We start from the raw sequence: 13,828 nt of genomic DNA, 5'->3' as shown, positions 1-13,828 counted from the left end.
ACTCATTTCTGCCCTTGCCAATGCAACAGTGGGAAATGTAAAGGATAAAGGGCAAGGGTATTGTGATGGGGCAAGGCCAGATGGCTACAGTAAAGTAGTGAGGAACAGGTATGTTAGCCCCAGGCTAAACAAATCCCTAGTACCATGGTAACCAAATGGCAGTTGCTCCAGGTTAATCAAGACACCTGGGGCCAATTAAGATCTTTCTAGAAGGCAGTGGAGATAGCTACATTGATTGGGCCACCTGAAGCCCATCAAGGGCTGGCTGGAACTAGTTAAAAGCCTTCCAGTTAGTCAGTGAGATTTGTGTGTGAGGAGCTGGGAGCAAGAGGTACAAGGCGCTGAGAGTGTACTGCTGGAGGATTGAAGAGTACAAGCGTTATCAGACACCAGGAGGAAGGTCTTTCACTTTCCTATCCGAGCAGAAGGTACCAGCTAGAGTGTGAGTTAGCTACAGTCTCCAAAACAGAAATGGCTCTCACAAGAACTGAATGGTGTACATCTAAGAATTCTGAAGGAACCCTTTCTCACAACTCCAAAATGAGAGCACATCTTTCACTGAGTGGCAACATATTTAAAACTGTTATTTTACACTTTATAAGTTTGCACATAATTCATAATTAAGCCGAGGAACTCACTACCACAAGATTTCAGAGGCCAAGAGCTTAAGAGGACTTTTAAAAACCGTGAAATATTTATGTGGATAATAAGTACCTACACTGTTTCATTAGATAGAATAACACTTATGAGGAATGTAAATCCTTGCAGTTCAGAGGATAAATCAACTACTAACTGCTGGGGCTACAGTAATAGATCTAATCCTAGGGGCAGGTAATTCTATATTTGTCCATTTGGGAGGTTCTTACACTGTTCTGTGCAGCATCTGGCACTTATCACAGTTGGATGCAGGATACTGGATTCTACTGGATCCAGGGTTGCAACTGCTGTTTCTATTCAGATTTGTCAATCCAGAGCTTGTGGTGTTTGGATCCAGGGATTTGGTTACTCCCAACACTCTTATAAAACACAGGTCTACACAGAGGGACTACATACCATTATGCACTTGGCAGTCCACTGCCAGCTGGTGTCAATTGTCAGCCTCTTTTTTTTTTAAACAAAAAAAACCTACGCCCTCTGCCTTTGTGAATGAAGATTCTTCATTCTTTGAGTCTCTTAATTTTCTTGCACATTTCCATTAATGTGCCCCTTTCTCAACCCACAGAGGTTACATGTGACTTTCTGCTACTTGATCCTCAGGTCTTCCTGATTCAGTAAAACCCACTGGCAACACATTGGGCAGACAGCCCGTGCCAGGCAGAACTATGCTGCATATCAGGGCATAGATTGGATAAGAATACCTTATGACAATGTGGTACAGTATCCTGCCTCTGGTGTCAGTAAGTGATGTTTCAGAGGAAGGTTGGAACCACCATATAATTTACTTGGGTTATTGTGCAATGCTACACCTTTGTGTGAGAGTGAATTCCTTCCTGAACCCCTTTCTCTTCCCTAAATATAGAGTACATCAAGTAAACCCCAAAGATTTAATTACTTGTATGTTAGCCCGAGTTTATAGTCCCCTTTCCTTTGCAAACCACTGTGGGAAAGCACTGGTTGCAATGCTGTGACTGTTTATTCCACCCTCAGTGAGTTAATTTCTGATTCTGTCCCTTGCCATGCTGACATCCTCCTTGACTGGTCCCTCCAGGTTCGTTTTGGGTGGGCAGGTGGAAGGGTAGAGGACTTTGAAGTTCCCTTTTTCATCTCCTACTCTCTCTCGTTTCATTCTCTCTCTTGCATTCACCCTGCCTCTGTCTCACCATCACTCTGTTTCTTTCCTTCTCACTCTGCTTCTTTCAACATTCTCCTTTGCATTACTAATCTGTGGCTTTATTTCTCCAGTAGCTGCACTGTCTGCCTTGATGCTTCTTACCAGTTCTTGCCGATCATCCTCCCTCCTTCTTGTGATGTCGCACTGTCTTTCCCCATCTGCCTGATTGTCTTTCTGCTTTTATCTGGGTATAGCAGCTCCAGATGCTGTAACGCTCTGATACAGAGTGGAACGTTTCAGATTGCCTCTGCGGGCTGGATAATTACCAGACACAGAGCAGTCACATGGGCCTTCCAGCCAAGCTGATCACTCTTCCTCTCCCCCTGCCATAAGAGGAGGTGGTGTCTCAGAAATGCATTTCTTCTTTAAAAAAGTCTGGAGGAAAAGTTTGCAAGCATTCAGGGTGGCAACCTCCTGGTGCTCTCTGATTATGTGACAAATGCCTCGACTTTGCCCCATCTTCCTTAGTATAGGTTTTCCAATCTGTCTTTCTGCTTGTCCATCTGTCTGAGGTTGTTCTAGGGCTCCTGTCACTATATAAGTGCTTCTCCTGGACAAAAATTAAACTCTGACATTCTTTAGCAGCAGTCTGGAGGCCTCAAATGCTTTCAGACCTTTTTTTTGCTCAATTTCTAAGTACTGTTGCCTTTCAATGGCATTTAGGCTCCTAAGTGACTTACGGGCTTTTGAAAATGTTCACTTTTATTCTCATTAAAGAAATAGGTGAAGGACCCTTCATTCTGACAAAGTGCAATCAAGTGATGTACTAATGCATCTCACTCCCAACCTGCAGCATGCCCTGCTATTCCCATCCTGGGCTCCTGATACAGCTCTGCCAGTTCATCTCACTCCTGACCTGCGGCCCCAATCCAGGACTTCCCCTTCTGAAAGAAAAGCGGCACTGGCTATATGGAGGGAAATTGCAGGCAGGTTGAGTGAAGCGTGTGTTCTTGGTTGGTCACTTAATTAAGTGCCCATGTGACTGATAGCTGATTAGCTTCCTCCAATCATTCTGGATCAAAATCAGAGCCAGCTTTCTGGCTGGAAATTGTTGCGTTCTCAACTGACCCAAAAGAGAGGAAGGAATTGATAGTCTGCTTCCACAGAAAGCGCATCATTCCTTCCTCTTCTGTGAGCAAGATCCTGACTCAAGCTATCAAGGTGCTTGGCAGCTCTGTAAACAACAGCTAGGTTGAGATTATGCAAGGTAGCAGCAGTCCATCCTGTGGAGCCACAGAGATAGTGACTCAGGCTGTAGCAGCAGGGGTACATGCTGCATTACAAAGGAGAACAGAACAGAGGCTCTGTTCCCTGAATGGGGTGTCTTGAGGAGGCTGATGGGATCTCACTGCCTTTCCCCTGTCTGGTGGGTTTAGGGGAAGAAATCTTGCCTATGCAAATTCAGATAGGCCCTGGTCTGAAATCTGATCTACACACAAGTTGTACCACTTTAACTATACCGGTATGGTCAAAGCAGTACAACCCTTAATGCAGGCCCAGTTTTATTGGTATAAAGGCGGTTATACCGGGATAGTAGTTCTCATACAGGAAGGGTGGTAATCTGTGTCTACATGCTGATATAACTGCATCCACACTAGGGGTTGGGCTGGTGTAACTATTCTTTGGTAAAGAAATCACACCCCTAACCAAAATAGTTATACTGGAACAAACTCTGTGTAGACCAGGTCTGTCAGTGAGAGGCACTTGGGTGATGTTTTACAGAGCACTGACTTCTGGCCGGAGAACTGAATTCCCCGGCATGTTACTATCAGTGTGGCTACTGGTCAGTTCCTTGAATAAAGACAGCACAACACTGGCAGCCACGTTCACTCAGTCTTGCCAACTCCAAATGCTCAAAAATCATGAGTCTGGCTCACCAGAAATCATGAGATTGTCTTTAAAATCATGAGATTATGTAAAATAATAGACTGGGTGTTATTTTTATTTTCCTTCTGCTTTTTGAGTCTTCAGGGTGCATTGAGGTCACATTTTAAAGCTTTCTCAACAGCCATCTTTTTCTTTAAGAATGAAGGCTGAAATAATCACATATTCACTTGAGTCCAGGAGCTGAGGCTTTAAGGAAAACCATAATTCTCATGAGAATTGGCAACACTTGTTATCGCTTTAGCTAAAAAGAAGTGGAGTTACACTAAACAAAATGAACAAGACTCCGGAGAGCTTATCAGCCCTGTGGAATCCCATTACAAGGGAATTGCCCACAATCATAACAAAAGTGAGAAGAGCCCTAGGAAGCAGCAGGCAGGTCTGAGAGCAAAGACACAAAATAATAGTGCCCGATAGAAAGTGAGTACTGGATGGATTCTACTTCTTTCCACTTCTGCCAGCTTCCCAGGGTAGGGCCATATTTAAATGCAAACTCTCTAAATCAACAGAAAAATAATTAATAATAAAATCCCCAAGTGACTGTAATAGCCTGGTGAGAGAGAGCTTGGAATTGTACTTAAGCCCTGATTCAGCAATGTGCTTACTTTTTAAGTTAAAGGGACTTAACTTAAGCTCTAAGCAAGTGCTTAAGTGCATGCTTAAGTGCTTTGCTGATTCAAGGCCTTGATGACAGTTAATGACAGTGTCAGTGATAGGATACCCCAGTCCCTTAAAAAGGCTGTATCTTAGGGTATGTCTACACTACCCCCCGAGTCGGCAGGTAGCGATCGATCTATCAGGGATCAATTTATCGCGTGTAGTGTAGATGCGCTAAATCAATCGCTCTTCCGTTGACTGCTGAACCCCAGCAGCGCAGGAGGTGGAAGCAAAGTCAACGGGGGAGCCATGGCCATCGATCCAGCGCCACGAGGATGCGAAGTACGTAATTTTAGATCGATCTAAGATACGTTGACTTCAGCTATTCTCGAAGCTGAAGTTGTGAATCTTATATCGATTCCCCACTCTGCCAGTGTAGTCCAGGCCTTAATGAGGGTGTATTCAACTTCAACTGCGTGCAGCACCTTCTGCTGGGCAAGTCTGGGATTACAGTAACTGCAAATTGCTCATAGCCAGCAATTCTGCATTAATCTCTTTGACACCTACCTCCTGCTGGGAGGGACTGGGACTGGAGTAGCTGTGAGCTTTGCACCAGCCAGTGCTCTTATCCCATTCCTTACAGTGACTCCTCCTGGCAGAGGCTGGAGTAGCTATGCATCTCCTACAACCAACCTGCTACAGCCTGAGCATTCCCTACAGCACCTTCTGCTGGGAGAGGTTAGGACTAGAATGTTGTGCAGCATGTTCACAGCTCTCTCTTCATGAGTATATAATGGAATAAAAAAGAAGGGTGAACGCAAAATAAGGTGGTTCATTCTTGTCACTCTTCTCTGTTAACTGTTGCTGTACTTGAGTCAATGATTACTAGGGTGACCAAATAGAAAATGTGAAAAATGGGGACGGGGTGTGTGGGGGAGGAGGGATAATAGGTGCCTGTATAAGGGGAAAAAAAATATCAGGACTGTCCCTATAAAATCAGTAACATCTGGTCACCCTAATGCTTATGAGGCAGAGAAGGGCTGAGCAGAACGGGAAGACAAAACAAACTTAGTGTGATGCGCTCTGGGGTTTTCTTCACAGGGCTTCTGGCACTATTGTATCTAACAATCACATTGTCCGTCCAGGATCACACTTTGCAACACATTACATAAGAGAGGCCGTACCGGGTCAGACCAAAGGTCCATCTAGCCCAATATCTGTCTACCGACAGTGGCCAATGCCAGGTGCCCCTGAGGGAGTGAACCTAACAGGCAATGATCAAGTGATCTCTCTCCTGCCATCCATCTCCATCCTCTGACGAACAGAGACTAGGGACACCATTCTTACCCATCCTGGCTAATAGCCATTTATGGACTTAGCCACCATGAATTTATCCAGTCCCCTTTTAAACATTGTTATAGTCCTAGCCTTCACAACCTCCTCAGGTAAGGAGTTCCACAAGTTGACTGTGCGCTGCGTGAAGAAGAACTTCCTTTTATTTGTTTTAAACCTGCTGCCTATTAATTTCATTTGGTGACCCCTAGTTCTTGTATTATGGGAATAAGTAAATAACTTTTCCTTATCCACTTTCTCAACATCACTCATGATTTTATATACCTCTATCATGTCCCCCCTTAGTCTTCTCTTTTCCAAACTGAAGAGTCCTAGCCTCTTTAATCTTTCCTCATATGGGACCCTCTCTAAACCCCTAATCATTTTAGTTGCTCTTTTCTGAACCTTTTCTAGTGCTAGAATATCTTTTTGAGGTGAGGAGACCACATCTGTACACAGTATTCGAGATGTGGGCGTACCATGGATTTATATAAGGGCAATAATATATTCTCAGTCTTATTCTCTGTCCCCTTTTTAATGATTCCTAACATCCTGTTTGCTTTTTTGACCGCCTCTGCACACTGCGTGGACATCTTCAGAGAACTATCCACGATAACTCCAAGATCTTTTCCTGACTCGTTGTAGCTAAATTAGCCCCCATCATGTTATGCATGATAGTTGGGATTATTTTTTCCAATGTGCATTACTTTACATTTATCCACATTAAATTTCATTTGCCATTTTGTTGCCCAATCACTTAGTTTTGTGAGATCTTTTTGAAGTTCTTCACAATCTGCTTTGGTCTTAACTATCTTGAGTAGTTTAGTATCATCTGCAAACTTTGCCACCTCACTGTTTACCCCTTTCTCCAGATCATTTATGAATAAATTGAATAGGATTGGTCCTAGGACTGACCCTTGGGGAACACCACTAGTTACCCCTCTCCATTCTGAGAATTTACCATTAATTCCTACCCTTTGTTCCTTGTCCTTTAACCAGTACTCAATCCATGAAAGGACCTTTCCTTTTATCCCATGACAGCTTAATTTACATAAGAGCCTTTGGTGAGGGACCTTGTCAAAGGCTTTCTGGAAATCTAAGTACACTATGTCCACTGGATCCCCCTTGTCCACATGTTTGTTGACCCCTTCAAAGAACTCTAATAGATTAGTAAGACACGATTTCCCTTTACAGAAACCATGTTGACTATTGCTCAAGAGTTTGTTTTTCTATGTGTCTGACAATTTTATTCTTTACTATTGTTTCAACTAATTTGCCCGGTACCGACGTTAGACTTACTGGTCTGTAATTGCCGGGATCACCCCTAGAGCCCTTTGGAGAATTTATCTGGCCCATTCGGTGCACGTGACCAGGAGTTGGTGGTGTTTTGCATTGAATAAGTAGCATTTGATTCCATTTTCTTTTCTGTCTTGCCATGTTACTGGGGTAGAGGGCAGCAGGGGAAGTTGTCAGCTAAATCCTGCAGATGCACATGATTACAGAAAGCTCCTCGTTGCTTGCAGGAGCACGGCTCTTATGAGAAGGCAAGCTTTATGTGGACATTTCAGCCACGGCAGGCTTTGATGCTGTCCAAAGAAGGCAGATGGCATTTCTGATATAAGAATGCAGTAGGCTGGATTTGAAATGTTTAATTTTACCTTCTGCCTCTATTTATTTTCTGCAGGGAGTTGAGTTTTGTTGTGTTCCACAGAGGTAGTGTTATAACGGGGTAAGCAAAGGGTGAATGGAGTAAAGGGGAGCATGGGAAGTGTCACTCACACTTACCTATCTCTACAAAGCATGTTGAGATCAGTGGACGGTGGACGGAAAATGTCAGCTAAGGCCACAGGAATTTTTCTTATAACTGAAGCAAGGGCTGTGGTTTGGCACATGGTAAACCAACACAGTATTTCATTTAAACACACAGGTCCCAGTCCTGCAGTCTTGACACAGGAAAAACTCCATTTGATGTCAGTGAGAGTTTTGCCAGTGTAAGAACTGCAGGATTTGGCCGGTCAGAGCTCATTTCATTATTTTAAATCTAAATAAATGACCTTATTCAAAGCTCTAGACATCCTACCACATCATTGGTCATACAATAAAATCCCAGCAGCATCAAATAATCATTTCAATAGAAACTCAGCCACAAAGATTCCTTTCTTACCCTCCATTGTTGTAGGATGTGTACTCTCTGACCTCTCCAAAAAACCCTATAAATTTATGCTGAATAGTGGCCTCTACAGGCAGTAGAAAAAAGTGCTTCAGCCACCCTCTTTATAGTCTAAACCAGTGGTTCTCAAACTTTTTTTTTCCCCACAGACCACTTGAAAATTGAGGGTCTTGGAGGACCACTTAATGATTTTTCCAAATATTGTTTGTACTGTTAGCTAACTATTATAAAGTACTTTGGATAAAAGTGCTCTATAAAAAAAAGCTTAATAATGATTTTTTGTTCTACAAATAAAAGCACACTACTCATATTTTAATATCAGTAGTTACCTTTCTAATGTGATGGATGTGCCCTCTCCCCCCTGTTGCGGCAGCACCTAAGATAGGGCTGGGAAGGAGGGTGGTCTCTCCCCAGCAGCTGCAGCTGTGGAGCTGGGGGAAGTTGCCTCTTTCTCTGGCTGCCGCAGCCCTGCATGTCCCAAATTCCCCCCACCCCCTCTTCTCACCCCACTGCCCCCTCCCACCTTCCCCCCAAGGCCACCACCTCACCTTACATGTGCGTCCTCACCTTACATGTGTGACTGCATGGCTCCACTGATTAGGTGGGGGGTCCTTCATTCTTTTGTGTGTAGCTGCCTAGGCGTGAACCTTAGAGGGAACTATTCACGGACCACCTGAAGGGAGCCTGCAGACCACTTGTGGTCCGCAGACCACAGTTTGAGAACCTCTAGTCTTAACCCACAATTGCTTAGGCTCACTGCTCATATACAGGAGAGGAAGCACTCACAGATACAGTCCCCAAAATGGCTCCACCTTGCCCACCCCACAGTCATAAGTTTAAGGCCAAAAGGGAATACCCAGATCATCTTGTCTGACCACCACCACCACCACCCAGCCCCAGCCTCTAAACCCAGCAATTAGACCAAAGCATTACAGCCCACAGAAAACTAGGCTATTATGTGCCAGGGGCAGAGAATTGGAGGGACTGAGGTGCACCTCAATCTTCAAGCCCCCCACAGGCAAATGATTACGTAAGATATACCCAGACAATCCTGGCAAGTGACCCCTACCCACACACTGCAGAGGAAAGTGAATTTCCCCCCCGTCACGGTCCCTGTCAATCCAGTGTGGGGGGAAATTCCTCCTGTCTCCATATAGGGCAATCGGTTAGACCCTACGGTTGTGAGCAAGAACCAGCCAGCCAAGCCCTGAGAGAGAAAATGCTTGGTGCCACCTCAGAGCCCTGCCCCACCCTGCCCAGCTTCCCAGCTCTAGCTATGGCCATCTTCCAGGAAATGGGAGGTGAGCGCTTTACTGCTGTTCTCTGTGGCTGATGATGAATTGGGTCTTGATAGCCTGTCACTGGTTTCCATCCAAATAACACTTCTCGACAGCGCACCCGTCTGTTTGCTGGAGGGTGGGGAGGAGGATCTGGGGACAAGAGTTGTGGGAGCGACAGAAAGAACATAAACTGCTACAAGTGTTTCAACAACATGCTGGGAAATGAATATGCTGCATGCAGTCATCTCTACGGGAGGAGAGGCAGCGTGGAGAAACGCTGAGGGAAAATGATAGGGCTGGAGCGAGGAGAAGAAGGGTTGGGGGAAGGGAATGCAACCTATGTGATTATAATTCACCATCTGAGGAGACTCCCAGTGATTCATAGCTAGACCCCAGGGATCCATCAGCTTCTGATCAGACCCTTATGCTCCATTCAGCAGGGGAGGGGGCTGTGTCTGCCAATGTGAGGACACAGCAGAGACGCACCCCCTTGTGAAATCTTTTAAGGCTCACATTTCCTTTTGTAATTAGAGGAAGGCCCAGACTGGAATGCCTAAAATGTTGAGAGGTTCAGATAAAATGGGAGCCCGATCTGAACCCCACCCTTATGCTGGGTCTAAATCAAACTCTGATTGAGGGGGGCTTGCAAAGTCACCTCTGGTTTGCCTGTTCTGTTAATTACATAGATGAGTTGGGGAGGGAGGAAGGGCAGAAGCAGGAGCTGCTGCTGCCACAGAATTAATTCCAAATCCAGCTGGGATTTGGGATACAGGGGTTCTCAAATACTTCTCTCCTCTGCGTGCTGCAAAAAGTACACCCCCCCCCCCAGCTTGCTTTGCTGGTGCTGAAAACCAGAAGCAATAATATGAAATAGAAATGGGTGAGCACCAGGGAGCCACAGAAGGAAATGAAAGACCCAGTTTTGTGGGGATCCCAGAAATGGAAGTGCTCAAACGGGAAGCAAGGTAAGAAATAAACTGATTTGGGATTGAAAAACAGCTCTCATTTGGTGGAACAGTCTAGATTTTCAAGGGACTGTCCCACATCATTCTTGTGGGTAATTCAGATGTCATTCAGGCAGAGGCATGGTGAACTCATGAATTGTTTCAGACAGGGGCATGCTGTTAGGGTGACCAGATGTCCTGATTTTATAGGGACAGTCCCGATATTTGGGGCTTTTTCATATATAGGCTCCCATTACCCCCCACCCCCATCCCGATTTTTCACACCTGCTGTCTGGTCACCCTACAATCTGTTGTCTATTTTGTTCAGTTTATTCAGGTTCTTGTGCTGCTCTCTTGAGCACGTAGCTGGGGTGGCCATGTGATTTGGGCTGGAGCATACTGGCGTGGTGATGTGACTTCATCACCTGGGGATTCAGTAACAGTGTCACGATAGGACATTGTGACACTTTTTCTCCCCCTGAGCAATAGATCCTAAAATGTGGGGACCTTAATCTAGTGAGTGTTACTTACAAATTTTGCGTTCCTAATGAGCACCATATTATGGAACTGGTACAGATGGTACAGATAAATATCTGAAGTAAATAACTAATGAGCATATCATCCTCTTGAAACAGGGAGGTGGGTGGCATTCAGGCCTTCTGTTTTAGATGAGTGTGAGCAAGAGGTAGCATTAGAAATACACTGTGTTTACCACATACAGTGGCATGTTCAATGCAGTTTCCCTAAATACCCTTCCTGCAGGCAATTAACTTAGATGATAACATTCTGCACTTACTGTATGGATGACAGTCCTAACTGAAGGTCTCAAAGCACTTAAAAACACTAATGAATATATTGCCACTTCCTATGAAGTCATTCTCCCCATTTTACAAATGGGAAACTGAGGCACAGAGAGGCGAAAGGACTATCTGTGTAACCTGTAAAGTTCTAACTCCTGCGCCATTTCTCTAATCACTAGGCTAGTTACTGCATGGATATTAAATACCATGTAAGTACTGAAATTACATCTGTGGCAGGTTTAAAAATTGATCCAATAGCTAATCATCTTATTGTATGCCTGCCAGCCTCCAGTGAATTTGCTTTTATGTGGTCTGGGTGGCTTAGGGCGATTGGTTGTAGGATACAGAGACATTCTATTCTAGGTCTTTGGTTTAAATTTGATCTAAGGTTGGTATTAAACAAAAGTCATTGCCATTTAATGGCTCTGTGATTGCCTACATAGTGATGGGGAAGAAACAGTTTCCAAGGAACCACCACCAGTATTGATTGGCCTTCTTGTTGGCAGCATGAGCAGTGGCCAAGGACTGAATAGGCTAGTTGCAGCCCAACTTTACAGGCCTGTTGCTTGTTACAGGTCATTATTGACATGTGCTCTGGTGTTGTGTAGAGCATTCATTTTCCAAGCCTGCACCCAAGAATGTTTTGGGAAAGAAAAACCAAAAAGGATTTATTGCAAATAATGAATGTGATAGGTTGGACCCCCCCCCTTTCTGGGGTGCCACCAGATATGCTGGGGTCCCACTGAGTCCGCCTGTCCCACCAGCCTGGGTCCCCCGCACTCTGTGCTGCAATGTCAGGCTCTCAAGCCCCTGTCCAGCACACGCACAAGTAGGGACAACCCAGCTGTGGAATCACACAGTTTGTTATCAGACCAGAGGATTCAGGGGACCTGGGGCAAAGAAATTTTGTGGGCCCCTTCCATTAAAAAAAAAAGCTGCAATAGTATAGAATACTATATTCTCATGGGGGGAGTCCCTGTGGGGCCTGGGGCAAATTGCCCCACTTCTCCTCCCCCCCCCACCCCGGGCAGCCCTGGGGAGGGCTCAGCTAGGGGAATGCCCAACTCTCCTGTGTACATGCTCTCTGGAGTGTAAACCTAAAATTATATTGTCTCGTGCTGTATAGAGATCTATATAGCGTAAGCTCATAAAAATCGCCCCCTCCCTCAAAGTGGAGGGAGATATGCACAGCTCTTTCCTTCCCGCCCCCAATAGTTCCTTTATTGCTTCAGGTGCTTTCAGCAGTTTTCCTTTTTGGGCAGGGAGGCAATGCAGAAGAGCTCTGATTGACTTACTTCCCAGCCTTAATTAGGATTTACATAAGGCGGGAATCCTTTGTTTCCAGTGGAAAAATACCAGCCGTGTCCAAGGTGGTACTCTGTACCAGGTGACATCGTCACATGATCCTGCAGGGTTAAAGCAACATTCCAGGAAGCCTCTCAGGAAGGTGGGAGATAAAGTTCTATTGTCCTTCTTACATGGCCCATTGAGGCTGACTGCCTACTGTGTGGTGGGCATTCCCCCAAATACACACACAGTTGTAATTGTTACATAGTCAATATTCCTAACTTCAGATACAGAAATGATACATGCATACAGATTGGATAATCACATTCAGCAAACCATAACCTTTCCAAAGATACCTTACATGACCCATCTTGCATAAAATATATCTTAGTTATGCCATATTCATATTATAACAATATTTCTATGATGACTATGGGGTGTAGCATCACAATCAGTATGTGTTAATTTAAGGGGACAATAATGACTTCAATAAATCTAATCAGAAACCTTCAAATGTAATTGTGATAATGCTCACTGATTATCAGACATTAACAGTTGTTTAATATCTAATGCAGGGGTAGGCAACCTTTCCAAAGTGGTGTGCCAAGTCTTCATTTATTCACTCTGATTTAAGGTTTCACGTGCCAGTAATTCATTTTAATGTTTTTAGAAGGTCTCTTTCTATAAGTCTATAATATATAACTAAACTATTGTTGTATGTAAAGTAAATAAGGTTTTTAAAATGTTTAAGAAGCTTCATTTAAAACTAAATTAAAATGCAGAGTCCCACAGACCAGTGGCCAGGACCCGGGCAGTGTGAGTGCCACTGAAAATCAGCTCGCGTGCCGCCTTCGGCACGCGTGTCATAGGTTGCCTACCCCTGATCTAATGGATGCCACACAGCAATTGCTGTTCAAATGTTAGTTAATATACCAGTTAATATTCTATTAGTATTGAATTAACACTTCTGACACTGAGCATCATCACATAAATCCTTATTAATGTGTACTCAATAAAGCTGGATGATCCATATGGCAGATAGATACGTGTATACATGCACCATGATGCCTAACCTACTTTGATATATGTTCAGAGAGAACCAGGACTTGGAATTTCCACATTGGTACATGGATTTTCTCTGACAGTTTTAGAGGAACAGGTACACCAGAGAGAGTAGCTCAAATCCATTTCACTTACTCATCCAATTTCTCTCTCTTTTTTGTTTTGTATTTGTTTTGTTTGTTTTCATTTTGTTGGCACTGTCCATTACAAGGGAGCCTGCAAGGTTATTAGAATCTAGCAAGTGACCTGCCTTGACCACTGGGCTCTACTGATGATCTGACCCCTGGGTGTCAGCAGTGTAGGATATGCTATGACATACACATTTTAATTTCCCAGGGGCAGCATTTCTTATGGCAGCTGGCAAGTTTGTTCTGTTCTTTCTTAACACATGGCTGGACCTAGCTGTCTAGCTGCCCTTGCTTGGCTGAAGACGTTTGTCTTCAGTGACAGACAAAAGCCACGGTGCATTCTGTGCTCACCTGGGACCGAGCCTGTACTCCCCTGGAATGGATTTGTGGAATATACTCACTCCTCCCTCACTGCTGCTCAGTCTTCTGCCACTAAGCTGAGGTATCACCTTGTGGTGGAATGGCTGCTGTGGCAATTAAAGGGCAGTATACATGTCGTTCCAGTGGTAGCAA

At 44.5% G+C, this 13,828-nt stretch overlaps 1 protein-coding gene across 7 annotated transcripts in view; it reads left to right on the top strand.

Annotated features, from left to right (window-relative positions):
• The window catches only part of LOC120399662 (limbic system associated membrane protein), a 1,355,472-nt gene that overhangs the window by 1,084,703 nt on the left and 256,941 nt on the right, over positions 1-13,828 (top strand). The window contains exon 1 of one of the 7 annotated variants that reach the window (XM_039528142.1): positions 9,919-10,059. The exons of the other annotated variants lie outside the window; for them this stretch is intronic. Within the exon in view, the coding sequence (XP_039384076.1) occupies positions 9,971-10,059 (89 nt within the window). The 5' untranslated portion in view covers positions 9,919-9,970. Of the gene's footprint in view, positions 1-9,918; positions 10,060-13,828 lie in introns of those variants that run through there. 7 annotated transcript variants of the gene reach the window in all.

Source organism: Mauremys reevesii, linkage group 1 (assembly GCF_016161935.1).
Source record: "Mauremys reevesii isolate NIE-2019 linkage group 1, ASM1616193v1, whole genome shotgun sequence".
Classification (NCBI taxonomy): Eukaryota; Metazoa; Chordata; order Testudines; family Geoemydidae; genus Mauremys; species Mauremys reevesii.
Note: the sequence above shows the minus strand (reverse complement) of the source record. Positions and strands in the feature narration are given on the sequence as shown.